Source organism: Leuciscus leuciscus (assembly GCF_965113295.1).
Source record: "Leuciscus leuciscus genome assembly, chromosome: 13".
Lineage (NCBI taxonomy): Eukaryota > Metazoa > Chordata > Actinopteri > Cypriniformes > Leuciscidae > Leuciscus > Leuciscus leuciscus.
Window position 1 is genome coordinate 3,595,620 of NC_138737.1, and position 27,515 is coordinate 3,623,134.

General features: G+C 37.4%; 2 protein-coding genes across 4 annotated transcripts; both read right to left on the minus strand.

The window, feature by feature from the left end:
• Window positions 1–118: 118 nt before the first annotated feature.
• gp1bb (glycoprotein Ib platelet subunit beta) lies at window positions 119–5,411 on the minus strand. Its single transcript, XM_082187911.1, has 3 exons — window positions 5,322–5,411; window positions 2,210–2,575; window positions 119–1,157 (listed from the first exon to the last, which is right to left on the minus strand). The coding sequence occupies exons 2-3, from the start codon at window positions 2,548–2,550 to the stop codon at window positions 872–874; spliced, it is 627 nt and encodes a 208-aa protein (XP_082044037.1). The 5' UTR covers window positions 2,551–2,575; window positions 5,322–5,411; the 3' UTR covers window positions 119–871.
• Window positions 5,412–5,694: 283 nt separating this feature from the next.
• septin5a (septin 5a) lies at window positions 5,695–27,473 on the minus strand. Of its 3 annotated transcripts, XM_082187880.1 has the most exons (12): window positions 26,971–27,413; window positions 26,814–26,824; window positions 18,469–18,559; window positions 18,296–18,382; window positions 17,277–17,400; window positions 15,612–15,746; window positions 14,463–14,580; window positions 14,177–14,278; window positions 13,740–13,836; window positions 10,289–10,424; window positions 10,055–10,157; window positions 5,695–6,394 (listed from the first exon to the last, which is right to left on the minus strand). In XM_082187880.1, the coding sequence occupies exons 1-12, from the start codon at window positions 27,011–27,013 to the stop codon at window positions 6,332–6,334; spliced, it is 1,110 nt and encodes a 369-aa protein (XP_082044006.1). In that variant the 5' UTR covers window positions 27,014–27,413; the 3' UTR covers window positions 5,695–6,331. The 3 variants fall into 3 exon arrangements, with proteins under 3 accessions (XP_082044006.1, XP_082044004.1, XP_082044005.1); XM_082187878.1 differs by having other exon boundaries at window positions 26,814–27,473; XM_082187879.1 differs by lacking the exons at window positions 26,814–26,824; window positions 26,971–27,413 and adding an exon at window positions 19,963–20,469.
• Window positions 27,474–27,515: the final 42 nt, after the last annotated feature.

Below are 27,515 nucleotides of genomic sequence, written 5' to 3' on the forward strand. Positions count from 1 at the left end.
AAAATATTGTGCCTTGTTTGTTTTTGCGCCAATTTAAAAAAAAAAATGTGTATGGCGTTGGAAGCAATAAAATAAAATGATTAAGAAAACCACACAAACAAACACACGAACTTGTGAATATGCACCAAAATTTTTTAATTTATTTGACCAGTGGATCAGTTTACAAAAGAGTGCAATTTTACAAAGACAATTACAAAAGAGAGGGATTTATTCCTAATTTTCCTAAATTAGGGTTGCTTAATTTACAGTAAATATTACATTTAGTTGTCTAAACTGCTTTAAGCATTTTATTTAATCTTTTATTGCAAATCAAATAGACATTAACAGTGAGAAGAGAAAAAAAAAGTAAAACAAGGGGGTATACAGACATCAAAGGAGATTGAATTACGCTACACAAAACAATACAATATTACATTTTGTCAATATAAAAAATGAAAGGTTCTTTACAACAGACTCAAGGATATTATTTGTTTTAGAAACCTTTGAGTTTAAAGGTTTTGACATTTTTTTTTTCTTAAAGTAAGAAAAAAGCGACTTTATATCAGAGGAGAATATTCTAAAATCAGGATTACATGGAATGGTTCTGGCTTTATGAAGATGAAACCTGCCCAGAAGACAAAGTAATAATACCGTAGGCTATAATCAAGATTAACATTGTTAGAATGAAAATCTTTTCAATCTTTTTTTCAGAATTGTTTTAAGCCTTTGTTATCACATGACTGGAGAAAGTATGCAACAAAAAGGCAATAAGATGAAAGGTAGGCTAGTCTATCTTTAAAACAGTCACACTTTATGTGATCAAGTGTGCAAAATGATTAGGATGAAATGAACACAGTTGTTTGCTCTTGGTCCGGTTTGTGACTGTCTGGTCCTACATGCTCCTGTCTTTCAGCATGACGTATTCGTTACTCAGGGTCGCGTGGTCCTCCGGCGTGAAGGTCTCCGCAGCCGTGCGCGTGAGCCGCTCAAACCGCCTGAGGAAGAGGATGACAGAGGCCAGCAGGAGCACCTGAACTGTGATGAAGATGAGGAGGCTGATCTGTGAAGCCAGAGCCAAATTACACGGCCAGTAACGACACGATTCCAGAAGCTCCTGTTCAACCAGATACACGACCAGGCGCCCCCGCAGGTGAGCAGGAGAACTGCAGGTAACGTTCCTGGAACACATACACAATCAACTTATGTTTCATTGCTAACGTCCCTTACGTAAATAAAGCAAGCTTTTCGTGTGTGTTCTCAGGAGAAACATCTGAGAAGCAGGAGACTTTAAATTCATTGCTGTCTGTGTCTAGGAGACACCTTTTCACAGACTGAAAAAAACAAAGCCAGAATCAAGCCAGAAGTGCCGAATGTAAGCCAGATTTGGCCCAGACTCTGTTGCTATCTGGGTACTGGTTTAGGTTGTTGTTGTTTTTCAGTGTACTGAAGTGGAGATTTCTGGCTCAGTGTTTTTTTTGTGTTTTTTTATATATATATATTTTAACAGCCTTTAAAAATATATGTATTGCATTTGAAATTTAAAGACGAAGACAACCAAGAATCGATATAGTTAAATAAAATGTTGTTTTGCTATCCACCAGTCTGAAATGCATAAGCATTATGGGAAGCACGCAAGCCAGACGGGATTTCAACTTTTTCAGCTTTTAGTCTGAAGACGAAAATAATTAGCTACTTTATTAGGGAGTAACGCAATATTGTAATGAGTAACACTTTATTTAAAGGTGACGTGTTACACATTACTACATGTAATTACTATAGTAATAACAGTAATTATGCATAATTACTGGTAACTAACCATAACCAAACTCAAACCATAACTCTATAGTAAGAATATGGGTAACACTTTATTTTACAGTGACTGTTACATGTAGTTACTATAGTAGTAACTATAAATTATGCATAATTACATGCAACTAACTCTAAACCAAACCCTATTCTTAACCATAACCCTAGTAAGTACATGTAGTTAATTAATATTACTCAGTACTTAAATGTATAATTACACTGTAACTACGTCACCTTAAAATAAAGTGTAACCTTGTAACGCATTACTTTTAAAAGTAACACTGGCTGCATGCAACAATGTAAGATACGTGAAAAATAATGTGTTTTATGAACATCTAAGCATGAAAACCTGTTCTAGTAGAGCCCAAAAACAAAACAAAAAAAGCATAATATGGGCTCTTTAATATCTCATCTATACACTCACCGCATGGACGCGTCATTCCTCTGTTTCAGCAGCCATCCTCGGAGATAAAGGATGCCACAGTCACATGACCAGGGGTTCCCGTGCAGGACGGCCAGGCGCAGGGCGGGCAGCGAGTCCAGCATGCCGCTGGGCAGAGCCGTCAGGTGGTTGTCGTTCAGGAGGAGTTCAGTGGTGTGTGGAGGGAAGGAGGAGGGCAGCGTGGCCGTGGTGAGACCGCGTTTACTGCAGTCCATCACACCGGCGTTACAGGAACACACCTGAGGACAAGCAGCCTGAGCCACCACCATCTCACCGCCCAGCAACGAGAGGATGACCTTCAACACGAGCACTGCACACCTCATCCCAGCACACACACACACACACACACTGCAGAGACAGACACATCCATCCATCCATCAATCATCAATCAATCAATCAATGAATTAATCAATCACTAGCTTTATATACGCTCCGTGTCTTATTGTCAAGTCAAGTCACCTTTATTTATATAGCGCTTTTAACAATACAGATTGTTTCAATCTGTATTGCAATACATATACACTCACCTAAAGGATTATTAGGAACACCATACTAATACTGTGTTTGACCCTCTTTCGCCTTCAGAACTGCCTTAATTCTACGTGGCATTGATTCAACAAGGTGCTGAAAGCATTCTTTAGAAATGTTGGCCCATATTGATAGGATAGCATCTTGCAGTTGATGGAGATTTGTGGGATGCACATCCAGGGCACGAAGCTCCCGTTCCACCACATCCCAAAGATGCTCTATTGGGTTGAGATCTGGTGACTGTGGGGGCCATTTTAGTACAGTGAACTCATTGTCATGTTCAAGAAACCAATCTGAAATGATTCGAGCTTTGTGACATGGTGCATTATCCAGCTGGAAGTAGCCATCAGAGGATGGGTACATGGTGGTCATAAAGGGATGGACATGGTCAGAAACAATGCTCAGGTAGGCCGTGGCATTTAAACGATGCCCAATTGGCACTAAGGGGCCTAAAGTGTGCCAAGAAAACATCCCCCACACCACTACACCACCACCACCAGCCTGCACAGTGGTAACAAGGCATGATGGATCCATGTTCTCATTCTGTTTACGCCAAATTCTGTCTACCATCTGAATGTCTCAACAGAAATCGAGACTCATCAGACCAGGCAACATTTATCCAGTCTTCAACTGTCCAATTTTGGTGAGCTTGTGCAAATTGTAGCCTCTTTTTCCTATTTGTAGTGGAGATGAGTGGTACCCGGTGGGGTCTTCTGCTGTTGTAGCCCATCCGCCTCAAGGTTGTGTGTGTTGTGGCTTCACAAATGCTTTGCTGCATACCTCGGTTGTAACGAGTGGTTATTTCAGTCAAAGTTGCTCTTCTATCAGCTTGAATCAGTCGGCCCATTCTCCTCTGACCTCTAGCATCAACAAGGCATTTTCGCCCACAGGACTGCCGCATACTGGATGTTTTTCCCTTTTCACACCATTCTTTGTAAACCCTAGAAATGGTTGTGCGCGAAAATCCCAGTAACTGAGCAGATTGTGAAATACTCAGACTGGCCCGTCTGGCACCAACAACCATGCCACGCTCAAAATAGCTTAAATCACCTTTCTTTCCCATTCTGACATTCAGTTTGGAGTTCAGGAGATTGTCTTGACCAGGACCGCACCCCTAAATGCATTGAAGCAACTGCCATGTGATTGGTTGATTAGATAATTGCATTAATGAGAAATTGAACAGGTGTTCCTAATAATCCTTTAGGTGAGTGTATATATATAATATATATGTTATGTACTGTATTGCAAAACATAACATATATATATATATATATTCTGCTTTACAGAGATAACAGGAAAATGATGCAACAGAGTTTGTTTCTAGAAGAAAATAGCGTCACAATCCAGCTCAAGTAAGTTCAGTGATGGTACATTTTTGTTGTAAAAAAGCTATTAATTTAGTTCATTTATATATATAATCAGTTCATTTCTCATATAATGATGTCAATGCAGGCAGATCAATAATATTGTTGAATATTAAGTGTCCCCAATTAAGCAAGCCAAAAGCCGAAGTCGACAGTGGCAAGGAACCAAAACTCCATCAGTGACAGAATGGAGAAAAAAGCCTTGGGAGCGATTCATTAGTTCACAACGTGTACAATAAATTATATTTTGTTATCTAATGCAATGACATTCTGATATTTTTAAGTGTCCAAATATTTGCTGGTGCCATGTATGGAGTGCAAAAACTGAATAGACAAGGATGATTGAGCTTATCTGGAATTTCAGGAGGGAAAACAAGGAAGCAAAGGGAGCAGGGAAGACAAAGATAAAAAATAAAAATAAAGTACCAGGATGATACAAACGTTTCATGGTCACTGTAGAGGACAAAATACAATACTATGAATCTAATGCACATTTTAAGTTGATATTGAATTACAAAATTACAACAAAATGTAATTTATAATTGAATATAATTAACAACTAAATGTTATTGGATATTGCAAAACCATGGCAATCGACATGCATGATGTTTTAAAAAAAAATTGTTTATTAAATGATGATCATTCAGTATAATATTGTAACACCACAGTATTTTATTTATTTTTTCATTCTTGTTATATTTTATTCACATTAACTGTACACATTGTCCCAGCCTAACAGTGTCTTCATGCATTTTTTATATTTTATTCTTTAATTTTATGATTATGTTTTGTTAAAATATTTGGACGTGTGCACCGGATGCTTCATTTACCAATAAAAATTTCCTGTGTGTGCAAGTACACTTGAAAGTTCTTTCTGATTCATTTTATTTTATATCTTATTTTATAAAATAAAGTAATAATAAAACTCGGTTATACATTTATCCACAATAAACAATTGGTATAAAACAGCATTTTAACCATTTATTATTTCCTTCTTATTTTATTTAAATATCTCAACAACACGTGTTTAAAACCCCTTTAGTTCACTGAGGGTCCCAATGGGTCGTGATATTGGATGAATATGTCATTACCAGCTAAATAAATCAAGAGTAAATTATATTTAAGTTAAAGAACTCAAGCATATAATTTGTTCAAATGTGAGATGAAATTAATTTCGAGTGAAGTAAAAGTAAAGTTCTTACCAGCGTGTCAGTATCAGTCTGAAGACTACAGCATCAAACACAGCTGGGTCACACTGATAAAATGACCTTAATCACACACACACACACGCACACACGCCGCCCCCTCAGAGGAACATGTGACAGGAAGTGGACCACACTTTCATTCTCTGATACTAGGACTTCCTAAACGCTTTTCCTTTTCGCTCAGTCATACACAGGAATCATCCATTATCTGAAACATACTGAAAAACACCACATTTCACATTCTGTATTTAAACAATAAAATAACTATATTTAAATTGTCTTATAAATGATACCTTCTGACATCACGACTGAGCAGATACCGATCAATCACATGAATATGAAACTAGCAAACAAATACAATGACAACTGATAAATTATTCACATTTATTAGCAAGCTTTACATAAACAATTGACATAATAATATAAATTATTAAATTATTAAAGGCCATTAACACTGATAATAATGGAATCGATTTTATTCCAATTATTATTGTTATAAAACAAGCAAAAAACAGCATTCTGAGTATGTTTAGTGATAACAATTATTGGAGCTGTATGTTCACATTCACTATAAAAACCAAAACTGCCATTGAACCCAAACAAATTCATAGCAAAAGGACCTCACACACTCTCTCTTTCTCTCTCTCCAAACACACACATACACGTCAATAAACCCCTGCACTGTCAGAAAACAACTTTACACACGCATTCGTCTTGCTAAGCAAATACAAATAAAAAGTCAATATAAATTAGATCCCTTTAGAAGTTAATTTAAGTTAATGGTAAACAGGTTTATGTACGCTCCTCATGAACACATGACGAATCACATGACAGCTGCACCATATTTGATCCAGGCAGACAGAAGCACCGAGCAGATGAACAGAGCGTATCTGATGGTCAGACCTCTAGATATGATATTTGTACAGTATCATTTAAATGCATTCACATCTGAGGGGTGCAGTGAGGGCTGCAGTGTGTGTGTGTGTGTGTGTGTGTGTCAGACAGCATCACTGGTCTTTCTCATGCATCTGTTGTTGCATCTTTTCCAGCATCTCCTGCATTCTCTTCAGCTGCACAAACAAAACACACAGTCAGAAAAATGTCACTGCAACTTTCCTGTAGTTTACACTGGTGAAAAAACTCAAATGCACTATAGCAATATTAGCATGCTTTTTTATTATCCTTATTGAACTGATTAGAAAGCATATAATATAAGGGGGTTTTCCATTTCAAACACAATACTTGTTTTCTAATCCATACAGAGTTGTTAGGATGTGCTGGATTCATTTATATTCATGGTATCTTTGGATACATTTGCATAAGAATGTATTGTTATTGATATTCTAGATGATTTAATTGCCAATAATGATTGTATTTATTAGGGCCAATATTATAAATCTATACTGTCTATGCCAGTTGTCCATCTTTTCTACTGTACATTATAATGTTTTAAAGATTGATTTCGCATAAAGCATATACACTACCAACCGTTCAAAAGTTTTTTGTTTGTTTAAAAGAAATTAATACTTTAATTCAGCAAGGATGCATTCAATTGATCAAAAGTGTCAGTAAAGACATTTATAATGTTACAAAAGATTCTATTTCAAATAAACTTTCTATTCATCAAAGAATCCTGAAAAAATGTATCATGGTTTCCACAAAAATATGAACTGTTTTGAACATTGATAATAATGATCATAAATGTTTCTTGAGCAGCAAATCATCATATTAGAATGATTTCTGAAGGATCATGTGACACTGAAGACTGGAGTAATGATGCACTTCTCTAGTTGTGCACTGCTCTGATTTACTATTTAAATGTAATATTGCAGCATGGCTACTTTACAATAAATTGCCTGTGTTTTTCCTCATTTAAAGAATATAAGGAAAACAATGTCTACATTGGAACATAAATATGAAAAATCCACACAAAAAAAATTAAGATTTATAATATTGGCCCTGATAAACACAATCATAATTGGCAATTAAATCATCTAGAATATCTATAACAATACATTCTAATGCAAATGTATCTGAAGAGACCATGAATATAAATTAATCCAGCACATCCTAACAACTGTATGGATTTATATCACAAACTATAGCACATATCTCTGTGATGCTTTAAAGAGGACCTATTATGCCCTTTTACATAGTCTTGATGTTGTTTTTGGGTTCTACTAGAACAGGTTTTCATGCTTGAATGTTTATAATTTTTCTCATATTCTCCATTGTTGCAGCTTGTCTCTTCCCAGTCTGTCAGTAACGCTCTGTTTAGTTCCTGTCTCTATGAAGCCCCTCCTTCTGAAAAGCACACTGTGCTCTGATTGGTCGGCTGGACCAGTGTGTTGTGACTGGTAGGGGTGTAATGATACATCGATATGGATCGATGCATCGATATATAACGTCTAACGATACGATGCATCGATTCCACATGTAAAATATCGATATACACCTTTATTTTGACACTCTCCACATTCTCACGTAACATCCTTCCGCCAAACCGCACATTTTCGTTTACTCACCAACCATACTGTCTGCCGGTGTGTCTTTATAACGTTAATCTCCTCATCTGAAATAGACGCCTGACAAGACTGACTGAACCCTAAACAAGTTTTTTCACAACAGACAGTATTGTCCGCTGTCAAGGCATCGCGAGTTCATGTTTTACAGCAGAAACAGACAAGCAGTCGCACCCTTGTTGGTGAACACAACACGATAAGTCCGTTTTAGCGACTCAGCGCGCAGTATTCAGGTCAGATGTCACTTTGAAAAGACGCGCTGGCTAAGAGGAGTTTCGTCAAAGCTGACTAAAAGTGATCGAGGATGGATCATTTCAATGAACTTGATGAACCCGTGATATCTTCTTCGGGGCGTAAAAGGAATATAAAAGCTGAAACATCTTCACGGAACCTTACTAAAGCAGCTCGTTAAGTGGTGAGGGAAAAGCTCTCTGTAACGTTACGTTAATCACAACAACAAAGTTTGTCAGGCGTCTATGTCAGCTGAGGAGATTAACGTTACAAAGATTAACCGAGTGTTGTATTATTTATCATAGCAATTACTTGGTTTTGTTCGACTCAGAAAGATGAAATGTGAATGTATCTGCTCTGCTAAAAAACTTTTAACATATTAGCATACTTTCAATTAACTTTAATTTTGTAATTTACCTGTATTTTTTAAGTTATTATTATTATTATTATTAATCAAAACAACCCAGCTGCAGTTTGATTGATATTACTTGGAATGCACAATAATAATAAAAAACATGATTTATGAAAATGAACAAGAACGGAGTACTTGCAAATGACCTCTTCTGTTGTAAATGTCCCAACTGGGAGAGGGTATGCAATTTTAATTAAAGGGATAGTTCACTTTGAAATTAATTTTTGGTATGTTTTAGCTGACCTCAAGGGCATCCAAGATGTAGGTGTCTTTTTTTCCGCAGTAGTTTCAATTTTTATATTTTTAGGTCAAACCGTTCTTGTCTGTCAGTCATATAATGCAGGTCTATGGTCATTATCTCAAAACACAAGCACAGAGTCCAAATTAAAACAATTCCCCATCGTCCAAATTAAACAATTCCCCATCGTAAGTACACATTGATGGCCTAAGACACGAAACGAGCGGTTTGTGTGAGAAAACAAACAGTATTTATATCGTTTTTACCTCTTATACACAGCCACGTCCAAGTGATCTGATCTGACGTGTACGCAGACTGGTGCATAGATATATACACACTAGATGTCGCCTTGTCTACGGCAGTTCATTGGAACGAATGTCTTTAAGGCGACATCTAGTGTATATATCTATGCACCAGTCTGCGTACACGTCAGATCAGATCACTTGGACGTGGCTGTGTATAAGAGGTAAAAACGATATAAATACTGTTTGTTTTCTCACACAAACCGCTCGTTTCGTGTCTTAGGCCATCAATGTGTACTTACGATGGGGAATTGTTTAATTTGGACGATGGGGAATTGTTTTAATTTGGACTCTGTGCATGCTCTTTGAGACAGTGACCATAGACCTGCATTATATGACTGACAGACAAGAACGGTTTGACCTAAAAATATCAAAATTGAAACTACTGTGGAAAAAAAGACACCTACATCTTGATGCCCTTGAGGTAAGCTAAAACATACCAAAAATTAATTTCAAAGTGAACTATCCCTTTAATTAAATGTTCATGTTATATATTTTGGTTGCATTTGTGAGTGAATAAAAACGTAACTGGTTGTGTGAACATAATATCTAAATATCGATTAATCGATCGATATAGCCCTGAATCGAATCGAATCGGAATCGTATCGAAGAATTATCGGCAAATATCGTATCGCTGGCTGAGAGAATCGATATCATATCGTGATGAACTGTCCGATTTACACCCCTAGTGACTGGTCAAGCGTTTCGAGCGTGTTTGGGAAATGTCCCATCTCTTACCATAACCACGAGTTTCAACACTACTAACTTACTCAACCAGGCCCCGCCCCATTATTCTGCGTATGAATTATTATAAATGAGGAATATTGTGACGGAACAAAACTCAAGACTACAATGAGGCGTTTCAGGGAGTTCAGAAACAGTGACACTGATATAGAGACTAACTCCTGCTGGAGGGACTTTGGAACTTTACAGACCTCAAACAGCAACATTACACACTAAAGAAAGTAGAAAATATAAAAAAGCATAATAGGACCCCTTTAATATCAGTGATGATAATTTTATACCTCTTCATCCTTCATCTTGATGAGTCTCTCCGTCTCTCCATCTGGTGTTGGCAAAGGCAGGATGGGTAGCGGACTGTCCGTACGGTTATCCTGTGCAAGTTTACTGAAACACACACAAACATGTCTCATATTAACTCCATCTATGCTGGAAAGTAAAAGCATCAGAGCCTCAGAGCCAGTGATTATATTATTATATTATATTCACATGAATCAGTCTGTGAATGTCCCACACACCTGGTCATCTCCTGGATGCATTGGGCTCTGTAGTTTTCGTAGTGCACGTCGCACGTAACGTCTTTCAGGTCGTGCATGTGAGAGCGAATCAGCATGTTCCTCAGTTTCACAAAGTCACAGTGAGACTGATTCTCCACTGAACAAAACACACAAAGAAATGCAGTTGAGTTCAAGAACACAGACACAAACACTCTGAAACATAGTTTTACACATGTTGATTCTCATTTACATTGCCTTACATTCACAGATATGGCGGTGTGTATAGAAATACCAGTATCAAGACCACCATTGCACACCATTCCTCTTGAACAGCACAAGGGGTTTTGTGCAAAAACCTTTTAGCCTGAAAGCCTGTATTATATGGCGTTTACATAAACATGTATGCATTTAGCAGATGCTTTCATCCGAAGCGATTTACAACAGATGAACTGAATCGGTCACAGAGTCAACAACACGTTTTTGAGACACCTGCAGTATTGAATCATGCACAGACACGCACTAAAAAGCCTGAAAAACTGCATGTGTACGTGAGCTTAAACACTGTAAAAACAAACACATTTCATCACTGTTTTCCAAAATGTGTCAGAACACTATTGCATTCCCACAATTGCCACAAGGGGTGCTATATACAGTAGTCAAACTGTAACACTTTACAATAGGGCTGGGAGAAAAAATCGATTCACCAAGGTTTTTTTGTTTTTTTACGATTTTAAAAACGATTTTTTTTATTACAGAATCAATATTAATTCAAATTAAATCGCTTTATTTTGGTCCTTGCTTATAGATGAGGTTGACAGAAGTTAGCCACTTTCGTTTCAACAGAGGATGACATGTGTCATTATCTATGAGTGTTGAGTGACATAATATAACGCCCGTTTCACACCCGTTTCACACATACTCCGTTTGCGGTGTGTATTTTTTTCCGTACCCATGTTAACAGGTTAGAGCTTTCACACTGCACACGGATGCGGTCCGTCAATCCGTTCCAGGTGCGGTGCGTATACAGCAGTGCAGCGATCGTTTCTGCACCGAGTCTATTTTTGCTTTGCTGCAAACGCTGAATTAAAGTGATGAACACAGATTGACCTGAAAATGTAGTAATTTCACCATAAATGCGTTTAATTAAATAAAATGTAGTAATCTCACCATAAATGTATTTAATTAAATACTACTTTTTTCCACAGTCATCTTCTTACTTTAAGAACGGGGTAAAGCAAGGAAAACTACAATTTAACTCAACAAGGCGACATAATGAACAACACTTGTCTCATTCGTGGAGGTGGAAAAACAACTTCTTTGTGACATGCAAGATTTATTGTATTAAACAAGAAAAGGCATGAGAGTCGGCTGTTTTTGTCAAATCAAAATGTTTGCGCTTTTAATATAAGTAGCCTACATGGTTAAATATTTGACCACTTGCTTGAGCAACTTAATATAAGTAGAAGTAATGCATGGAATAATAGGCCTACGTTGTTTAAAACGTGCATACGTCCATTAAAGAGTGTATATGTGTACCAAGAGAATCGCAATGCTGACAAAACTTTTTTTTAATATAAAAGTTGCTGCATAACTTCTGGATTTGTATGTGTTTGTGGTACAGCCGTGGATCAGTTATTCACTGCAAACGCAGCATATGTGAAAGCACTACAGCGCGTGCTGCTCCTGTACCGCAACACGCACTGCAAACGGAGTATGTGTGAAACGGACGTAACCCGTTTCACACATCGTGAGACTGAATGCACTGAAAAGCCCTCGCGAGGCTCGCGCACGACACGCAGCGCTACTCATATGCTGAGAGAGAGATAAGACAGTAGAGCTGCTCGATTCATCTTTAAAAGACTGTGATCTCGATTCAAACACCCACGCGATCTTTCAATTCGTCTGTCTATTAAACCTTTGACAAAATCATATCGCAACATTCAAATCTGTGTTGGCGCTGCCGCTGACCCGGAGAGAGTTGTCATGAAACAGCAGACTTTTCCTCATAGTATCATTATTTCTGTGATACAATAGTTCAAATTATCATAGAAGTACTGGGATAAAAGTTTAAAGTTCAAATATAAACACTGATGTCTACGATAGCGATAGAGTAATTCAGCTTTTGATAAAAACTTGGTGCTTAAAGGATTAGTTCACCTCAAAATGAAAATTTCCTGATAATTTACTCACCCCAATGCCATCCAAGATGTCCATGTCTTTCTTTCTTCAGTGGAAAAGAAATTAAGTTTTTTGAGGAAAACATTTCAGGATTTTTCTACACACAATGGACTTCAATGGCAACCAGAATGTTGAAGTTCAAATCAATGCCGTTTCAAAGGGCTCTGAAGTGCTCCAAAGGGCTCTGCACGATCCCAGCTGAGGAATGGGGTCTTATCTAGCGAAACGATCTGTCATTTAAAAAAAAAATTTAAAAAAAATGGTATACTTTTTAACCACAATTGTTCGTCTTGTGCTGGTCTGCGACGCGCCACGCATTGCATCATCACGTTGGAAAGGTCACGAGTCACGAAGTTATTTGTCTGTGAACTCCGGTTCAAAAAGGTAGGGAAGGGCGAAAAATTCAATCTCATTTTCTCCTCCAACTTCAAAATCGTCCGACATCTTTGTTTTAATTTATTATTATTACTTTCTTCTTTTTTTTCGTGACCTTTCCAATGTGACGACGTAATACGTGGCGTGTCGCAGACCAGCACAAGATGAACAATTGTGGATAAAAAGTATATACATTTGTATTTTTTTTTTTAAATGACCGATCGTTTCGCTAGATGAGACCCTTATTTCTCGACTGGGATCGTGCAGAGCCCTTTGGAGCACTTCAGAGCCCTTTGAAACGGCATTGATTTGAACTTCAACATTCTGGTTGCCATTGAAGTCCATTGTGTGTAGAAAAATCCTGAAATGTTTTCCTCAAAATACTACATTTATTTTCCACTGAAGAAAGAAAGACATGAACATCTTGGATGGCATTGGGTGAGTAAATTATCAGGAAATTTTCATTTTGAGGTGAACTAATCCTTTAACATGACGCATTTATCGATTACATTGTTTCGCCACAAGGCGCATTTCAATGTAAGGGGAACCGTGGTGTATGTAGATAGAAATGATCGATGTATGTAGATAGAAATGTATGTATGTATGTATGTAAATGTATGTATGTAGAAATAAGTATTAAAAGCACTGATCGATGAATCATGTTTATTATTTATTCTAGCCAGTACTAATCATTAGTAATAAAAACATAACGGTTAATTAAGTAAGGTCTTTATCCACCACTGAAAACATAGTTATGTATATGATATTGCATTTCTGTCAACAGATCCTCCTAAATATTACACAATGCACCTTTAAGTAGCATTAAAGTACTGTATGTAAAACAGGACTGGCATGCTTGCAATCCATTTCCAAAGTATTCATATCTGCGTTTGTGTATTTACTGTATAAATATACCAACCTTCCACGATACCCCAAGGGTAAAGACGACCTCTGACCCTCTGACCTCTGGCCTCCACCACTGCATTACTGCCAATGACAGCAAACGGAGTGCACTCCTACAGCACACACACACACACACACACACACACACACACACACACACACACACACACACACACACACACACACACACACACACACACACACACACACACACACACACACACACACACACACACACAACACATAACACATGAATCATTCAATGTTCATTACATAAGACCTGGTATTCTTTTCGAATCAATACACCTTGCTTTAACATGCTTTTTGCATTAAAGTAAAAAAATAAAAAGTCCATCATATGGGTAAAATCAATCCAAATGGATTCAAATTCATTCAAAATCATTTCGGAAAAAAATATATTTAGGAGATGAGACTGAGATGTGTTTGCCGGACCTTCAGCTCTTTGTCCATCTGTTTGAACTCCTCCTCTTCATCAGAGTCACACTCAGGAAACTGATACACTTTAATCCCGAAGCGCTCGATCTCGTCTCGCACCTGCAGGAAAACAAACATTGTCATTCACACCTCGAGTCAAATATGCGGTTAACGACTAGCTTGAATCGGATGCGTTTGGTCTAGTATAAAATAATTGATTCCATCAGGAGCAGCACCACAAAAATAATCAGATTTACAGTTAACTGAGTTTCAGAGGACATCAGATCAGATCGTGTCCACTCACCCTGTCCTTGAGTTTTTTCACCTCATTCGGCGTGAGACAGTCGGCTTTAGAGATCAGAGGAATGATGTTCACTTTCTCATGTAGAGCCTTCATGAACTCCACGTCCACCGGCCGCAAACTAAACAGTAAAAGCGACAATGAGTCTAAGTATCTGATGCATATGATATCTATATGCATCATATTTCACCACCACCCCAAATCCATCTCTATTTCTATTGACTTCTATTATGTATTAAATACCAGCGGTGGAATAAGTACACAAATGAAGTATTTGAGTAAACGTACAGATACCTCCAGTACAAGTATTCATACTCATTTTCAATATTACTTGAGTATTAAAAGCACTGATCGATGTCAGTACTAGTCATTAGTCCGCAAATATGCATTGATCTGCAAATAAGCAAAATTGTTATCTTCTTTGCAAAACTTATACATCCTAGTCATTATTATACACTTGTAGATCAGAAACTTCTGACAGTCACAACAGTGACTAAATATGATTTTCATTTACAATAATCAATATTTAAATTCGGCATTAGTAACTTTTCACGTTTATTTTGACCGGAATTGAAAACAGACTTAGAATACTTTGTTACTGTCCAGCTATGTTGAATTATACCGTATCATTTTTATTAATAAGTCTTATTAAAGTTGAGACCTCCAACATAGACAAGTCAAAAATGTTTACTTTTATCTCACTCAAGAATTAAATTAAATATGAACTCATGAATTCACATCTGAGAGTCAGTGACAGGTTTGTTAACTATTAACGATATTAACTAATATTGATAACAAGGACCTCATTATATAATCTTAAAATAAGCTTTATTCTTTTTAGTATAATTAAGTAAATGAATACTCGCAGACAACTGAATTCAAACAGGGTTCTTATCAATTTACTGATATCTTGTTTTGTATTGATTTGGAGTATTAAGGAATATGTGCTAATTGTACATATTGCACTCATAGACAAATAAATTCTAAAGAATGCCATTAATATACGTTACAAACGGCCACAATGGACCATCCTCCCCATATACACACATGTATTATTATGCAAATGTAGAGAAGGATGCATGTGAACTTGACCCACATAAGACAGCCCCCGCTCCACCCGCCCCCACACTCATATACAGGGTGTTTTCGTACCCGTGTCCGAACGGTGGGATGAAGTACAGGCAGCAGTGCACTCTGTTGTCTAGTATGTTCTTTCTGTTCAGTCCGCTCTCATCTCTGAAGTACTGCTCAAACTGCTGGTCGATGTAGTCTGTGATGGGCTTCCAACTGCAAACACACAGATGAACACACACTCTTCAGAAGATCAGAACTGAACACAATAACCGAACCCCTTTGGCCGTAAATTATTTACTTGAATTTTTTACTTTGAGTTTTTAAGTTGATATTTCAGCAAATTCACATGTTTGCGGTTCTCTGATGCCGGTTAATGTCGGCATGAAACAGAAGTCTTGATAGTATTTTCTTCCCTATTGTGACATATATCCGAGCTTCTGGAACCAGAATGATTGTAGGGCGGGGCTTGATTTTGTACAAGGGGAATTGATTGGATGGTTGTGGTTTGCTATTGGTCGATCTCATGTGAGTGACAGGTTGCCACGCCCTCATCAGCAAGTTATTTTGATTAAAGATTACAAGTACATGAATAAAAAAAATTAAAAAGATGTGCACAGGTAAATCATTTATAATACATACTGCAATATTCCATTGAAAAAAAAAATAGGGATTGTCAATTTTGATTTCATGGTGACTTTAATAATCACATCATGACATGCAGGTAAACAAATAACATATTTAATTTTCTTTAGGATGTGTTTTATTTTGAATGTTTCATTTTTATTAATTAATTAAATTATTATTTTAATAACTTTATTTTATTCATTTTATTTTACTCTTTTTGTTTCCAGTATTTATTAGATTTTTTTGAATGATTTATCTTTGCATTAACTCACAAAGCCCTTGCTGTTCCCTGACAAACCCCAGTTTGTGAAACCCTGACCTTAGACTCTCGAGCCTGTGCTATATTGTGAACACAGCCATGACTAAGGGTGTGTTCACACACACTTGGCATGTTTGGTTGGATTAAAAGGAACCCTGGTGCGATTGCTCTGTTAGTGCGGTTCATTTGAATAAGTTTGAACGCTGCCATCCGAACCCTGGTGTGCACCAAACAAGCAGATCGAGACTGTTGAAAAGATGGGTCTCGGTCCGCTTCCAACGAACTCTGGTGCGGTTCGACTGAAATATGAGCGCAACAAGGACCAAAGACACGAAAAAACAGGACGTGATGTCACAAGATGTGACCCTAAAGAGGACAGAATGCTTAAGCATATGTCAAAATGTTGCCCATCACAGTTCGGTACAGGACCGCGTCTCTTCGCAGCAGATCTTCATTTGTGTGTTTGATGGAGGGATTCCTGCCGCCGTTTTGACTCCTTTACATATTTTATAAGCTTTTCACGAGTTCTCAGCTGGTCAAAATAGCATAATATGTGCACATACGAGCACATTTAGCCCAGCCACACAGCATTGTTTTGGATGTTCAGTAAGTTCCGTCGCAAAACATACGTAATAAAAGCCGACCAATCAGGTTGGGAACGTATCCCTATGCCTTTAGGTTCGGCATCTTTAGGTTTGGTGTTAAAATGCCAATGTGAACGCTAAGCGGACCAGGACTACAAGTGTGAAATACTTTTTGCTTTCATAAAATGCTGTATTGAGCAATCAGCATCCGAGACCATAACTATCTGTTTTGTAATTGTAATTGTCATGTGATGCTGGGAACAGCTGAACTCTCACCATTCATTATTATTGACCGCGTCTCCAAATCCCGGCGTGTCCACAATAGTGAGTTTGAGTTTGACTCCTTTCTCCTCAATGTCCACTGTGTGTTTGGTGATCTCAACCGTCTGATTAATACGCTCTGTCACAGGAAAAACACGTTATAGCATTCAAACTGACAAAACCATATATGAGATGAACACTTATGTATGGACTACTAAACTAATGTTCAAAAGTTATGGGTCGGTAAGATTTTTTTATGTTTTTGAGAGAAAACTCTTCTGCTCACCAAGGCTGCATTTAGTGATCAAAAATAGCTCGATGGTGTTTTAAGCCCCCAATGGCTCCTTAGAGGCAGCTAACCCTACCCTCAACCTTAAACCTACCCATCCCCTCGCTGCCTGGAAGGCGCCGTTGGGGGCATAAAACACCAAACACCTCAAAAATAGAGTAAAAAACAGTAAATATAGTGAAATATTATTACAATATAAAAGAACCATTTTCTATTTGAATATATGTTAAAATGTAATTTATTCCTGTGATCAAAGCTGAATTTTTCAGCATCATTACTCCAGTATTCAGTCACATAATCCTTCAGAAATCCTTCTAATATGATGATTTGCTGCTCAAGAATATTTATCCTCATTATCTATGCTGAAAACAGTTTAATATTTTTTAGTCCAAAAGAACAGCATTTATTTGAAATATCAATGTCTTTACTGTCACTTTTGATCAGTTGAATGCATTCTTGATGAATAAAAGTATTAATTTATTTGAAAAAAAAAACCCCTGAAACTTTTGAACAGTAGAGTATATTGTATGCTTAAAGGTATAGCGGAGGATGTTTTACTTCCTGGTGGGTAACCTATACTATTGGTCCTCCTAATTGTCAATCATTCTGGTGAATCAATCAAACTTTTCAAAAAGTGGAGAGGGCGGGTCTTATCTAAAATTTGGAAAGATCCTCCGCTATACCTTTAATATAAACAAAACAGATTTATTTTTTTGGTGTACTGTTCCTTTAAGACAATTCTTACCTTCTGCATTTAGTAATTTCCTGTCTTTATAGAGATCTGTGAGGAAGAGGCTGTTAACTAGAGTAGACTTGCCCAATCCAGATTCCCCTAAAACACACACACAATGTTCTTGTTATTGACAAAGATGAGCATGAAGTCAGTGTCACATGCTATAGTGATGATCTCAGACATACCTGCCACCATCAGGGTGAAGTCGAAGCCCTTCTTCACCGACTTCCTGTGGACCTGATTAGGAAGCGTTGCAAAGCCGACATACTGCTTGTCCTGAGAGAAAAAGTCCAAAATGAACATTCTGTATTACTTATATGGAAGAAAGAAAGTTATACAGGTTTTGAATGATTATTTTGGGTGAACTGTCCCTTTAAGACAGAGCTTCTGTGAATCGTCAAGACTGACACAAAAATAGCAGAGCATGAAAATGCCAGTAGTGTCGAGACTCCTGCAGATCTACCAACTGTGCCGGAAACTGCTCAGCATTCATAACGGCTCAAACAGACACTGAGAACACTAATATTACTGACGGTTATGCGCTGAATGAAAGCAAAATCATGATCAAACCCGACAGCAGAACCAGCTCAGTGTCCAGGCCAAACCGACTGGCCATATACACACACAGAAGCCATATTTACATAAGCTGAAAAGGCCTTTTTAACACACTCGAACTTGGGCCAAACACAACTCATCCGACTGCCAGAGCATCTCACAGCCCGTCATGTGTGTTTCCGCAGTCCATCGTACTAGAAAAGAGAAACCCTGCCGTATCTCACCCCACGTGCACAGTGTGTGTGTGTGAGAGAGAAGATGTGTGTGGAATTAAATTACATATAAAAACAATGAGATTTTTTACATTTCCTGAAGCAAAACTATGCTGTTGCTAAAGTGTTCTGAAGGATTTGTAGCATGTTGTTATGAGGCTGTTTGGGTTTTCAGGGTGGTTGCTAGGGTGTTGCTAAGGTATTCTAATTGTGGTTGCTAGTTACACACGAAAGATTAATAGTTAGGGTTTATAATAATCAGGCTTAATACTAGGTTTGTTCAAATCTTTAACTTTAAGAATAAACATTCAAAGCACCAAAATTTGCACTGCAAAAAAAAAAGAAGAAGATTTTCTTGAAATTAAAATCTATTTTTGTCTTGTTTTCCAGCACAAATATCTTAACATTCTTAAATCAAGATACACAAAAAAGATGTTAAGTCTTGTTTTCTGAAAAATGCAAATAAGTGAATTTACGCTAAATTCAGGGTCTGCCAATCTGGGTCAGAAAAATAAACTTAATTCAAAAAATGAAAACAAGATTATTTTTCTGATCCCACCGGCAGATATTTTTCCAGTTCCATAAGCTCACTTAATTTTGAATAATTTTTCAGTAAACAAGACTTAATATCTAGTAATTTTGCTTCTAAAGAAAATGTGTCTTCATTTAAGAATGTTTAAATACTTATACTGTAAAACAAGACAAAACACTGAGTAAGGAAATCATTTTTTCAGTGTGTGATGTCATACTATTTACACTAACACTTATTAACAAACTAAATGGAAGCATATCATTCGTGCCTTTTCTCATATAGTCTCATATATATATAAAGCTGCAAATGAATATGCCTCCATTTAGTTTACTAGTAAGTATATATATATATCAAATTTACAAGACATATAAGCACCGAACCTTCTGTCGGGTGGTTCTGGTTCGGGGACACAGAAGTTTCTCCACCAGTTTCTCCTGCAGCATCATGTTGTCCATCCTGAACCAGACGCCTCAGAAATGTGTGCCGTCCGTCTTTAAACCAGCGTGACCTCTCTCTCTCTCTCTCTCTCTCTCTCTCTGACTCTCAGTTTACCACTCTCTTCCTCTATAAACAATCTCCGCTTTCCTTTTCCTTGATTTCTGTCTGTCTCCTGCCCATGGCACATCCCAGCATGCCGTGTTCAGACAGGCAGATAGAGGAATCCCCACATGACTGAATGAAAGACTGACAAAAGAAGGTAGTGAGTGAGAGAGAGTGAGTGAGCAAGAGAAACGAAAAGACGTAAAGGGGAAAAAAAGCATGGAAGCAATTTTAGACAGGAAAGGGGGGCAGGAATAAAAACACTCATTCATTTGGTCGTTCATTCCTCCCCCACTTTTTTTCCATAGACGGCTCTGAGGTGTAGGGATTTCTATGTGTGTGTGTGTGTGTGTGTGTGTGTGTGTGTGTGTGTGTGTGTATGTGTGGGAGCAAGACACATTTAGTAAGATGGCAGCCACACCCTTCCCACCAGACCTTGCCAGACTGGTACACACACATCTTTTCTACAGACTACAGCACAGCAGAGTGACCTTTACTGTAGTATTACTTTCAAATGCTATGAGGATGCATATTTTTGCCCGTATAAAAATATAAATACTGTTCAAAAGTTTGATGACTGTAAAAAAAAAAAAATGTTTAATGAATGAAATGAATACTTTTATACAACAAGGATGCATTAAATTGATCGAAAGTTACAGTAAATACATTTATACTGTTACGAAAGTTTCAAATAAATGCTGTTCTTTTGAGTTTTCTATTCATCAAAGAAACCTGAAAAAAAAATGCATCATGGTTTTCACAAAAAATATGAAGCAACTGTTTTTAACATTGAAATGTTTCTTTGAGCAGCAAATCATTATTATTAGAATGATTTCTGAAGGATCATGTGACACTGAAGACTGGAGTAATGATGCTCAAAATTCAGTTTTGATCACTTTTTGATAATAAAAAAAAAAATATTGAAAACTGTAAATTGTAATAATATTTTACAATATTACTGTTTTTACTGTTTTTTTTATCAAATAATGCTTGGATTAAATGTATTATTGAATGAAAGCTTAAATTAATTCAAAGCTTAATTACTGAACGCATCAAAAAATTCCAGTTAATGTGTCATATTACAAGTATGTGCTCATATCGATGATGACATCCAAAGCCTCAAAGCCTGTTGGACCAGTTTGCTTTTCAGGAAGATTCTGTGAATATGTGTGACTGAATCTTCAAATTCGCTTTGTATATTTTTCTGAGTGAAATGCAGATCTGCTGGGGTTAATACTAAAGGTTTGGGGGTCATTTAGATCACTAACTCTAATATGAGCAATAGTAATAAGTGATGTCTGAGCAAACACCACTAATAAACATCTTGATATTAAGCATGATTTGCCCTATTATAGGGTTGGTGGGGGTGCTGGTCATGCATATAGATGATCAGTGTGCTGGTGGGGGGTGGGGGGTCCAAAGGGGGTCTTTTGAATAGAGCAGAACAGATGTCTTTGAGTGACACAATAGCTCCGGTTCCCCCACCCTACAGAGAACAACACCCTCTCACTGTCCAGCTGCCATCTCTGAGTGCCACCTGACACAATCCAATATCTCTATTGTTTTAAACCAGTTTTGTTTGAGGAACTCTGATATGATCAAGTGTATTAAAATGGAGGAAACAGCTTTCATTTAACCCTCTGGTGCTCAAAAATATCAAATAATATTTTTTTTTATTTCAAGCTAATTCATTTTTGTTTCTATAATATTTTTTATTTCAATATTTTGTATTTTTAGGAGATTTTATGGCACTAACTTATATTTATGGAATAGTTATGAGTCATTTATTACCTGTTAATCACTTTTCGAGCATAGAACTGAAGATGAAATTTCCAACTTAAAGGAGCCGTATGTAAGATTGTGGCCAAAACTGGTACTGCAATCACTTTCAAATTACTGTAGAGCGGTGTATCCCCTCCCCCTCCCCCTGACTACTGTTGTCAGTGATATAAGTATTTGAAATGAACATGATTTCTTAATGTCTAGTGACATATCAGGGTCATTTTATGATTAATTGAAATACATTTCTTACATACAGCTCCTTTACACTGTTGTGAATCTTGAATGTCATAAACATACTATTTTAAATTTTATATGAAATATATATTTTCCAAAGCATGTTTTACTCAAAATCTGTGAGAAAATCAAAGCTATAAATCTAAACAAGTTGTGTTCCAAATTTGAAGGTGATATCTCAAAAAATGAGTTTTCAGTAAGATTTTGTTTGGGCGCAGTGCTAAACGTGATGAAATTTGTCCCCCATTCGTTTCCAATACGTTCATTTTTGACTGCGAACAATACAAGTGTGACTATTTGTTTCAGGACCGTTCAACCTTTTCCATTTTTGTGTGTGTGTGTTCAAATATCAAGTGCCAAAACCTTTACCAAGTTTCGTACCATTCTGATGAAGTCAAAATTTCTAAAAAATAAAATATAAAAAAATTACAGAAAAGCACCAGAGGGTTCACATTGTTGCTTACTTACTATTAAGAGTAATAGTAATTAAGAGTTCACAGAGAATGTGTTTCTTTCCACTGCGCTACTTTTCCATTGTTTTTCAATGTAAACGCACTAGACGGACATCTTTAACCGTTGCTCTCACGTCTTTTGCAGCGTTTCGCTCATGACACATCATTCTAAAAACACTGCGCTTAAGTTAAAATATAAGTTAAACTTTTAAAAAACGCATCTCTAGATATGTTTTTTTACAGCAAAACCGCATTCTGTGTGAACTAGAGCTGCACGATTGATAAATTGAGAACCACAATTTTTTGGTCGCATTACTTGCATAAGTTGCGCTTTACACTTAAGTGGAATCCGTATGTTCGTTTGGCCGGAAGCTAGTTATTTTAAAGTTTTAAATATTCATATTTTTCTTACACAAACTCATCAATGCACAGAAATGCATTCAAAATACTTTAGCAACTGTATAGCAATACCCTGGCAACCACCCAGAACACTTCAGCAATTACACACTGTAGTAACACACAGAAAGGCATTCAGAACACTTTAGGAACTGCATAGCGACACCCTGGCAACCACCCAGAACACCCTAACAATTGCATAGCAACACACTAAAAACAACCACAACTGCAGCAATAGTAAAGTTTACTGCAATTGCATAGAAATGCACACAAAGCAATTCAAAATACCTTAGCAAGCAACTGCATAGCGACAACCTGGCAACCACCCAGAACACCCTAACAATTGCATAGCAACACACTAAAAACAACCACAACTGCAGCAATAGTGAAGTTTACTGCAATTGCATAGAAATGCACACAAAGCAATTCAAAATACCTTAGCAACTGTATAGCGACACCCTGGCAACCACTCAAAACACCCTAGAAACCACATAATAAAGCACAGAACGGCATTCTGAATACTTTAGCAAGTTAGCAACTGTATAGCAACACCCAGCCAACCCTGCAGTTATGCACAATAACATTTCTAAATCTAATTGAAATAGAGATATCCGGCTCATCTCAGACAGTGATTCCCTGCTTGCTGTTGTTCACTGACATTTAACAGTGAGGTGGGACCAATGATGTCATGTGAGCTGTCTCATGTTACACTGCATGTGGGTTGGAACATGCTGATGATGCAATAATGATGGGAAGGGTGGAGAGACGCCTGAGGGAAGAGAAGTGAATGAACACGAGACTCTCTGCGCAGACTAAACATCCTCGGGGCTCTACGGCAGCTGCACTGGGTCAAGCACAAACAGACCCGGAACGGTCTCGCTTTCACACCATGCCATGTTTACTGGCTCACCAGATTGTTTGTAATATTACAGGCGTGTGTTTAAATGGTTCAACGCACATGCACATTATCCAGGGTAACTTACAGTACACTTATTACATACATTTTTCAAAAGTTTTAGATCGGCAAAGATTTTTTTAATGTTTTTGAAAGTCTCTTCTGCTCACCAATGCTGAATTTATTTGATCTAAAATACAGTAAAACTGAAATATTGTGAGATATTATTACAATTTAGAATAACTGTTGAATGTATTGTAAAATGTGATCAAAGCTGAATTTTCAGCATCATTACTCCAGTCTTCAGTGTCACATGATCCTTCAGAAATCACTCTAATATGATGATTTGTCGCTCAAGAAACATTTATGATTATTATCAGTTGAGAAGAGTTCATGTGTTTGTGAAAACGGTGATTCTTTTTTTTTTTTTTTTCGTTGATTAATAGAAAGTAAACAAAAAACAGCATTTATTTTAAATATATTTTTTTGTTACATTATAAATGTCTTTACTGTTACTTTTGATCAATTTAACGCATCCTTGCTGGAAAAAAAATTAATTTCTTTTAAAAAAATGAAATCTTACTGACCTTTTGAACGGTAGTGTAAATGAACTCACATGTGCAGGAACAGTTTTATCAAATATAACATATCTCTGTCATTTTTCACTCATCCTCATGTCATGACTTACTTTCTTATGTGGAACACAATACATTTCTGAGTGTCTGAGCTTCTGTTCTGCATGCCGTGAATATGAACAGCGATACGCATCTGTCCAGCTCCAAAATGGACAAAAAGCAAAATTGTTGCCAGTTCTAGAACCTGCATTCAAAGTAAATTCTTGGAAACAGAAGAAACGAATGCCATTAGGGTGAGTAAATGACAACTGGGTTTCATTTGTGGGTTAATTTGAAGGATATTAGTGAAACGGCACTTAATCCAAATAGAGGTGAACCAAAGCGTATTCTTGAGCATGTGCTGAACGCTCTGTCCTCTCTCACACTGTAGATACTGAGATGGACGTTTCTTTTTGAGGCATTTGAACAACTACACAGGCCATGTGACTTCATGATCAAAAGAAACTTCAATTCTGCCATCTGTCACGCCGTATGCAGCTGCGCACTTCACTGACAGCACACACTGCAGACATCTCGCTCTATAGGAACACACACACACACACACACACACACACACACACACACACACACACACACACACACACACACACACACACACACACACACACACACACACACACACACACACACACACTGCTTTATTTCAATGCAGTGACCTTTTCAGAGATAAATAAGACATGTCTGAAATGGCAGCCAGCCTTCCACACCATTAAGCTATTAAGCTTCAATGCAGAGAGAGAGAGAGAGAGAGAGAGAGAGATCTTGAAGCATTGACAGAATGTGTGTGTGTGTGGGGGGGTGGGGGGTGGGGGTGTTTGCTGTTACGTTCTGCTTTTGCGTAGGATGATGAGTTTTCTAGGAACTGCACATGTGTGTGTTCATGGTTCAAGTGCTGGAAGCCGTGTGAAATCACTAACAGCTTCGGTACATATAGTAAAATAGAAAGTATTGGCTGTATCTTTTAACAGATGCTAAATTCAAGTGCACAATTCTCATGGAGATCAAATCAGCAAATTGCAACCAGCGACTTACTTTCCTTCAGGGTTTACCATAAAACCATGTGCTAATATACTCCCTAAAGTCACGAAAACAAAACAAAACTAATTTGACCAGTTCTACAGTTTAAAAAAGGTTTGACACAATTTTTTTTTTTAATGTTTTTGAAAGAAGTCTCTTCTGCTCACCAACTAAGGCTGCATTTATTTGATCAGAAATACAGTAAAAACTGTAATGTAGTGAAATATTATTCCAATTTTAAACTGTAATTTATTCCGGTGGTCAAAGCTGAATTTTCAGCATCATTACTCCAGTCTTCAGTGTCACATGATCCTTCAGAAATCATTCTAATATGATGATTTGATGCTCAAGAAACATTTATGATTATTATCAATGCTGAAAACAAAATTCTTGTCATGTTGCTTGTGTTGCATTTTTTTTTCAGGATTCTTTGATGAATAGAAAGTTCAAAAGAACAGCATTTATTAGAAATTGAAACATTCTGTAACATTATGAGTGTCTTTATTGTCACTTTTTGGTCAATTTAATGCATCCTTGCTGAATAAAAGTAATTTCTTCAAAATAAATATAATCTTACTGACCCCAAACTTTTAAACAGCAGGGTATGCATTTAACATACAGTCTTTCTCTTTGGGGAAAATGGATCAGACATACTGATGTCATACTGTATATACGTTCCCAATAGCTTGCTCTCCAGAATGATAATACCACCTGACACAAGCAAAATTAAATAGCAAATCAGATTGAAACGTAATCTAAAGGTTCCCATCCCGACTGTTTAAATGGTCGACACTGGGTGATCCTGCTTAACAAAGTGTGAACATCACAACACCAACAGATATATTGGTTGAGGAGGAGGAAACACTCTTTCACTCTTACATCTAGAGCTCAGCACCATCAGCCTCCAGCTACTGTAACCATGACAACACCTCTAGAGAGGAGTAGCACTATCATCCTCATATCAGACAACAGCCAACAGACATTAAATTTCCTTCAGGATGCTGATCAGGAGAAGAATGCACGAGATATGCGTTATTATAATCCTGAAGGAATGAAGTGCGTCAGTCGAGGGTGGGTGACACTCTGATGAAACCGGGTTAAACCTCGTAAACGGTCGCGTGAACACATAAGAAAGCAGCAATATGTATAAAACACACTGTCAGGGTGAGAGTGAGCGTCGTATGATTTTGTCGAAACGATGGCGGTTTGTAAATTGAATTGGTAGGAACTCTAAAAACTGCTGTAAAACTGCGCAATGTGGTAAAGTTGCTGTTTCTCACCTCACTGTCCTCTGAAGCAGCAGCAGCGGGTCGGAGGAGGGAAGCAGGTGCGCGAGGATGAAGATGCACAGGCAGGAAGAGAGAAATAGTCATCATTTCATCCACTCACTCACAGTAAAAACAGAGTAAAAAACAGTCCCCGTGTCTGTGTCATTACCGGATTTCATGAGCCTGCTCTTATATCGGATGTTGGTGCTCATGTTTCGGGCTGTCTCGCTCTCTGCAGTTCTGCTGGGCTCGGCTTCGGTCCGTCTCGCGCTCGGAACCTCAGGGCTGGAGGGGCGTGGCCAGCGCAGGCTAAACCCCGCCCATGCATGCACACGTCATTCATAGAAACAGATTACAGAATACTACAGCTGCGCCTAGGCGTTCCTCTTTTTCTTGCTGATTTCATCCCAAAGACTTATACATAACAAAAAAGTTTTGATGCATTATGACGATTGATTTAACCTCATTGTGCTTTTCTTTTTACTTTTCTTTTCGGAGCAATTCTATTTTTTGATGTATGCAAATCCAGGACATTTATTTATTTTTGTTGCTGTTGTTATTGTTCATTGAAAGAGATACAACCACGCTTCATCTCCCTGATTGTATGTATAAGTTATGCAATAAAAAAAAGAAATTGTGTTTAATTTTTTCCTACTTTTGTCTGATATTGGATTCTTACATTGTGCTAGAATATGTGTATATATGTACATATAT

Excerpts from the sequence above, each read along its gene's own strand:
- gp1bb (XM_082187911.1), bottom strand. The coding sequence starts at position 2,550 with ATGAGGTGTGCAGTGCTCGTGTTGAAGGTCATCCTCTCGTTGCTGGGC. Across the intron at positions 1,158-2,209 it reads AGGAATGACGCGTCCATGCG|GAACGTTACCTGCAGTTCTC; the intron begins GTGAGTGTATAG and ends TATGTGTTCCAG.
- septin5a (XM_082187878.1), bottom strand. The coding sequence starts at position 26,909 with ATGATGACTATTTCTCTCTTCCTGCCTGTGCATCTTCATCCTCGCGCA. Across the intron at positions 18,560-26,813 it reads CTGCTTCAGAGGACAGTGAG|GACAAGCAGTATGTCGGCTT; the intron begins GTGAGAAACAGC and ends TTTTTCTCTCAG. Across the intron at positions 10,425-13,739 it reads CCCTTGGGGTATCGTGGAAG|TGGAGAATCAGTCTCACTGT; the intron begins GTTGGTATATTT and ends TGTTTTGTTCAG.